General features: G+C 40.1%; 1 protein-coding gene across 1 annotated transcript; it reads right to left on the reverse strand.

Annotated features, from left to right (window-relative positions):
• Window positions 1–1,372: 1,372 nt before the first annotated feature.
• Window positions 1,373–3,053, reverse strand: LOC150023060 (uncharacterized). The gene is made up of 2 exons (XM_090297692.1): window positions 2,288–3,053; window positions 1,373–1,458 (listed from the first exon to the last, which is right to left on the reverse strand). Exons 1-2 carry the CDS (start codon window positions 3,051–3,053, stop codon window positions 1,373–1,375), a joined length of 852 nt encoding a protein of 283 aa, XP_090153818.1.
• Between the last annotated feature and the right edge of the window lie 3,524 nt (window positions 3,054–6,577).

Raw genomic sequence — 6,577 nt, forward strand, 5'->3', positions numbered from 1 at the left:
TTAAATCATCCATACCAGATTCATCCAGAACAGGTTTAGGCACAGTACAATCTGTTTCATCAAATACAACATGTATAGATTCTTCTACTGCAAGCAATCTTTTTTTATACACTCTATAAGCATGACCATTTATAGCATATCCAATATGTATTCCTTCATCTGATTTAGGATCAAATTTCCCCAGATTATCTTTACCATTATTTAGAACAAAGCATTTGCAACCAAAAACACTAAGATGACTAATGCTAGACTTCCTACCTTTATACAATTCATAGGGAGTTTTCTTAAGAATGAGTCTAATCAAGGTTCTGTTAAGCACATAAGAGGCAGTGTATACTGCATCTGCCCAAAAGTATTTAGGTAAACCAGATTCATTTAACATGGTCCTAGCTAACTCCTCTAATGACCTATTCTTCCTTTCAACTACACCATTTTGTTGGGGTGTCCTAGGAGCAGAATAACTATGTGCGATCCCATGTTTTTCACAATACCTATCAAATTTTGCATTTTGAAACTCTCCCCCATGATCACTACGAATCTGTTTTATTCTATTTCCATTTTCATTATGCAAAACCTTAGCTAGTTTCTTAAAGGCTTTATATGCATCATTTTTAGAAGCAAGAAACAAAGTCCATGTATATCTTGAGAAGTCATCAACAATCACCAAAGCATAGTAATTTCCAGCTAAGCTAGCAGTCCTAGATGGTCCAAACAAGTCCATATGTAAAACATCCAAAGCTTTATTTGTAGAAACCACATCTTTAGATTTAAATGATGTTCTTATCTGTTTGCCCTTTACACAAGCATCACACAATCTGTTATTTTGAAACTTTATATTTGGTAAACCAGAAACAAGATCTTTAGACTTCAATTTATTCAAGTGATTAGTATGAATATGAGCTAATCTCCTGTGCCACAACCAAGATTCATCACTTTTTGATAACAAGCATTCATTTTCAGAGTTCTTATTCATGATATCTAAGAGATAAAAGTTATTTACCCTTCTACCTGTGAACAACACCTTACCAGAAGTTTCACTTGAGATTGTACATGTGTTGGTTTCAAAATTGACGTTGTAGCCCTTGTCACACAGTTGACTAATGCTTAAGAGAATATGCTTTAATCCCTCCACATATAGGACATTCTCAATTGTGGTTGATTCTGCAGTACCAACATCTCCTCTTCCAAGAATTTTTCCTCTATTATTATCACCACATGTGACATGTCCTTCAGCTTTCAGTGTTAGACTTGTGAATTGAGCAACATCACCAGTCATGTGCTTTGAACAACCACTACCCAAGTACCACTGATTTTTCCTGCTGTTTCTCTGCAAAACAAAACATATTTAACACATATGGTACCCCTTTCAAGTCTAGGGTCCAACACGATTAATACCTTTCCTTAGGAAGCCATTTGGCCAATCCTTTGGGAACAAGGTACTTTCTAGCTTTACATGTTCTAGATATATGTCCATTCTTCATACAGTAAAAGCAACATGTGGTATGCATGGTATTTAAGCTGTTAAAAGAAGAAAAACTTGTTTTGGAAGGAACAAAAAAACTGGACAGCTTTTTCACACTGCTTTTCATTCCCGGATTATATCCTAGACCATTTTTATTAAACACAGCATTCTGTGAACCCAATAAAACTTCAAGATTTTATCTTCCTTTGGTGAAATTTGATAGAGTTTTTAGCAGATATTCAATATGTTTTTCCAGCTTCTTACAATTATCATAGGTTTTTATTGATGCATGCAAACATGTTAATTCAAGGCTAACCAATTCAGTTTTAGCTTTGTGCAGTTCTTCCTCAAGAGCTTTGACCTTAGGTTCAAGTACCCTATTTACTCTATTCAATTTGTTGCAAATGATAGCTAATCTGTTTGCTTCATCATGTGTTTCCTTAAAATCAATTAACAGCTGATCATAATTTTCAGAATCAGTGGAAAAATCACTTACTGAATCAGAGTTAGATTCTTCATCATTCACCATGAAGCATAGATTTGCTTCTTCACTTTCAGTTGAGGAATCACTAGATGAGGATACATCATTTTCTTCCCAAGAGATGTACGTTCTTTTGCCTTTGCTTCTTTCACTCTTCTTGCTTGCTGATTTTTCTTTGTTTTGATTGTTTGGACAATCAACATTTATATGACCTGGTTTACCACATCCAAAGCAAGTGCAATTAGAAGAGTTTGAATCATTGGATTTAGAATACCTCTTTCTTTGTTGAGTTCTGTCACGGTTTTTCTTTCTAAGAAATCTGCTGAATTTTCTGGTGAGCAGACTCAATGTCTCATCATGTTCAGGATTCTCTTCTTCCTCACTTGTATCATGTTCCATGGTAGTTTTCAAGGCAATTCCCTTGGCTCTCTTCTCCATAGTTTCTTGTTCTTTCAATCTTTTCAGCTCTAGTTCATGCTCCATCAGCTTTCCAAAGAGTGCAGCCGTGGACATCTTGGATAAATCTCTGGATTTTGAGATTGCTGTTACCTTAGGTAGCCAGCTTCTATCAAGGCATTTAAGCACCTTTATGTTGAGCTCTTCCTTGTCAAAGACTTTACCAAGGCCAGTGAGGTGATTTACAATATGTGTAAATCGTTTCTGCACATCTGCAATACTCTCTTCTGATTGCATTCTGAAAAGTTCGTATTCCTGAATGAGTGAATGCTTCCTTGCTCGTTTCACATCATCTGTCCCTTCATGGGTTACCTCTAGTACCTCCCACATCGCCTTAGCTGAGTTACATTGAGAAACTCTAAAGAACTCATCCATATTCAGTGCAGATGTGATGATGTTCTTGGCTAGAGAGTCATATTGAGCCTTCTTCCTTTCACTTTCACTCCATTCAGACCAAGGCTTCTTTACTGTTTCTTCTTTGACAACCTGCATAGGTATAAAAGGTCCACTGACCACTGCATCCCAAATACCCATATCAATGGACTCCATGAAAATCTTCATCCTGATTTTCCAGAAAGCATAGTTAACACCACCGAACATGGAAGGTCTGTTGATAGACGATCCTTCAGCAAAAAGCATCTTGAATTCAGACATTTTTGCACACACTTGAGTAACCTACAAGCCCTAGCTCTTGATACCAATTGTTAGAGTTAAACAGTGTCTAAGTTCAAGAGGGGATGGGTGATTTGAGCTTATCAAATTTTCGCAAAAGAAACTGATTTACAGTGTAACAGAGGTGAAAAGAACATATTGATTTTAAATGAAACAGATTGTTTTTACAAATGACTTTAGCACAAATAGAACTTGATCAACAAGGTTTAGATCAACCAGCAGGAATAGCAGAAACAAATTGATTAACTTTTACAGCTTATAGAGGTGCAGATTGTATCACAAGATTAATCAATTTTACTTAACACAAAGCATCTAGAGGAATGGACAAATGTTACAGATCAGTCAAGGAAACAATTCACACTCTAGCCATATCATAGATTCACACAGCAGCTTGATTTATGTTTAGAAAATTGATTAACAAGCTAGAATGACAGATTTAATCACGTCCAGAGTTAACAGATTTAGATTCAAAAGAACAGATTCCTTTCTTGACAGATTATGTGAAAACTCAGAAATAAGTGCAGGGATGAGAAGAGAAACACAAGAGAATTTTTATACTGGTTCACTCATCAAGAGCTACGTCCAGTTCACCTTACTCCAAGGTGGAATCCACTAAAACAAATACAATCAATTACAACATACACAGCAGTTCTTGAACTCTTCAAGAACTTCAACAAACAAGGCTGAAAAACACTATTTCAGCACACCTTGCACTCCAAGAAACACTATCAAAGAGTGACTAACACTTATACCTATTACAAGAACGAATAAGGGAAAGATTACACCTGAAACTGTGTTGCAAGAACATAAACCAGTTGTTCTATTTGCTCCAAGACAGTACCAATACCTTCATCCAGCACAAGGTTCTTCAAGAACAAGCCCACATGTACTTTTCTTTTGAAAAACCTTTGCAAAACCTTTGCAATACTCTTTTTCACACATGAAATGTTTTATCTCTGTCAAAACTGTGATTGTTTAGCATCCCTTTATGTGAGAAGGTCATTTTATATTATAGAGAACAATTTCTAACCACTTTTCAAAAAACTGTTTCAGAGTAGTTTTAAAATCAACAGATTGATTCTAAAAACAATAGGTTAAATGTTAACAAAACTGCCAGCTCAGCTAACTGAAATAACAGACTGAGCTTTACCTTTGGTGCCCTAACTGAATTTCGAAAAGCCTTTCAACAGAGCAAAAATAAACCTATTGTTTCTCATGAAAACAGATTTATTTTTGTACTGAATCAAACCTTTTAAGAAAACTTTAAAAAGCTTTTCCAAAACCATTTAACCACATCATGTGCTTGATCTTACTACCTTGATTTGGCATCTAGGATGGGTCATGTAGCAAAAGGCAACCTTGAATACTCACAAACCTAAAGTACAAGATCATCTAAGACACATTGCAACCTTCAAAGCAAACTAGCTAAAAACTACATCAAACACACTAAGGCAAGGTAGAGATGAGCTTCATCCATCTTCAACAATCTCTTCTCGAGTTACTCCATCTTCCCTTGGCAGTCTGGACGTGACAAAGAATATTCCTCCCTTTATCTTTAAGCTGTTTTCTTAACACTTTTTAGCTTCTTTTTTATCGGACGCGATGGTGATTACTGTCCCCTCGAGGGAGGGCAATTTCACTTTCATGTGTCTTGTGGAGGGAACTGCCCCAGCCTGTTTAAAGCTGGTCTTTCCAATAGTATGTTGTAAGCCGAGGGCGCATGGACAACAAAGTACCTGATATTAATGGTGCGCGAAGATAGGTTGTCTGCGAATGTGGTACTTAGTTCGACGTACCCATGGACTTCTACCTCGTTCCCTGCGAAGCCATACAAACGTCTGGTGTAGGGTTTTAACTGGTCCATGGATAACCGTAGACGATTGAAGGTTGTTAAGAACATAACATCGGGCGAACTTCCTTGTCTACAAGGACATGGCGTACCCTTCTCCCGGCAGCAATTAGAGAAATTACCACCGGGACATCTTGGAGATCGGCTTGCGTAAAAACGAGGTCGACATCGGGAGCAAAATCTGTCTGTCGTGACTCTACTGCTGCCTGGGGGGTGTACTCATTTCTTGGGAAACCTCCTGAAATGGTGTTTACCTTTCCATGAATAGGTACCTCGTGCCCCTGATCTGCTCCCATCGCCACCAATGTCTGATCGTCCGTTTCTTCTTGCAAGTAATCCTTCAGGAATCCGCTCTTCACTAACTCGTCTAATTGATGTGCCAAGGCCAGACAGTTTTGTATATGGTGGCCATTCGCTTGATGGAATTCACACCAAGCGTTCTTGTTAGGCCCCATCTTTCTATCAATCTTCGCTGGTACCTTCAATCTTGCCGCTATGTTAGGGATGGCGATTAACTCCTTGAGCTCCACCCAAAAATTATGCTTTCGGGGAGGATCCCGTCTCGTGCGTGCCCCACTCGGGTTTCTCCACCCCCTTCTTCTCTGTTGTTGCTTCGTGGAACCTTATAGGCTGGGGTCGGGTGGTTGCCCATGGTCGGACAGGGGCCACGAGGCCTTGCTTCTGTCTTAGGTGGTCATCTGCGGCAATGTGCGCTAATGCTCAGCGTCGAATCTCTGTGAACGTCCTCGGGTAGACCCTTAGTAGTGACTTGCTGAAGGGCCCAGGTAGCATTCCCTTGACAAAGGCATGAACTATCATGGCCTCATTAGTGAGCTTCAAGCGGACGACTTGAATCGCAAATCTGTTAAGGTAATCTTTCATGGATTCTCCCTGGTACTGCTTGACATCAAAGACGTCGTAGGAGAGTCGGGTGGGGGCCTTGTTGACAAGGTACTGTTCCCTGAACAATGTGGCAAATTGATCAAAACTAGTAATGTGTCCGTCGGGAAGGCTGATGAACCATTCTAGCACTGCGCCTGATAGGGTGCTCATCAACATCTTATAGTAGACGACATCAGATCCCCCGGTGAGCATCATCTGGGTGTGGAATGCTGTAAGGTGGGCCTCTGGGTCTTCTACCCCTTTGAAGGAGACTTTCGGATCTAGAGACGTTGTTGGTAATACAACATTCATGATCGCTCGCGAGAATGGCATAAGATGTGCTCTAAGTGGTACTGGTGGTGCACACTCGTTCGTCGCACGCTCCCCTACATGTTGCAAACCCCTTCGTAATTCCTCATTGGCTCTGCGTAATTCTGCGTTGTCCGCTCGGGAAGCCGCTACCTTTGCTTGGAGAGCGCGCATCGTATCCAGGACCTGCTGCGTAGTCACATTATCCCCTTCGGAGGGTGCCCTCCCCTCGGATCTAGTTGCCACTCGTCTCGTACTCCTCATTTTGTTGGTTAAGACTCCTTACGTAATTGTGAGTGGGAGCTTGTTTAAACGGGCCCCACGGTGGGCGTCAAATGTTCCGTCCGGTTGACTCGCCTCGCTGGTCGTCTTCAACGGTTGCTCTGGCCCTTTTATCCTTGCCTGAGAATTGTACCTTCTCTGTCAAGAAACTTCTCACCTGCAAAGACAAAGGGGCGCCCTTGCG

This window comes from Phaseolus vulgaris, chromosome 11 (assembly GCF_051622355.1).
Source record: "Phaseolus vulgaris cultivar YP4 chromosome 11, ASM5162235v1, whole genome shotgun sequence".
Taxonomy (NCBI): Eukaryota; Viridiplantae; Streptophyta; class Magnoliopsida; order Fabales; family Fabaceae; genus Phaseolus; species Phaseolus vulgaris.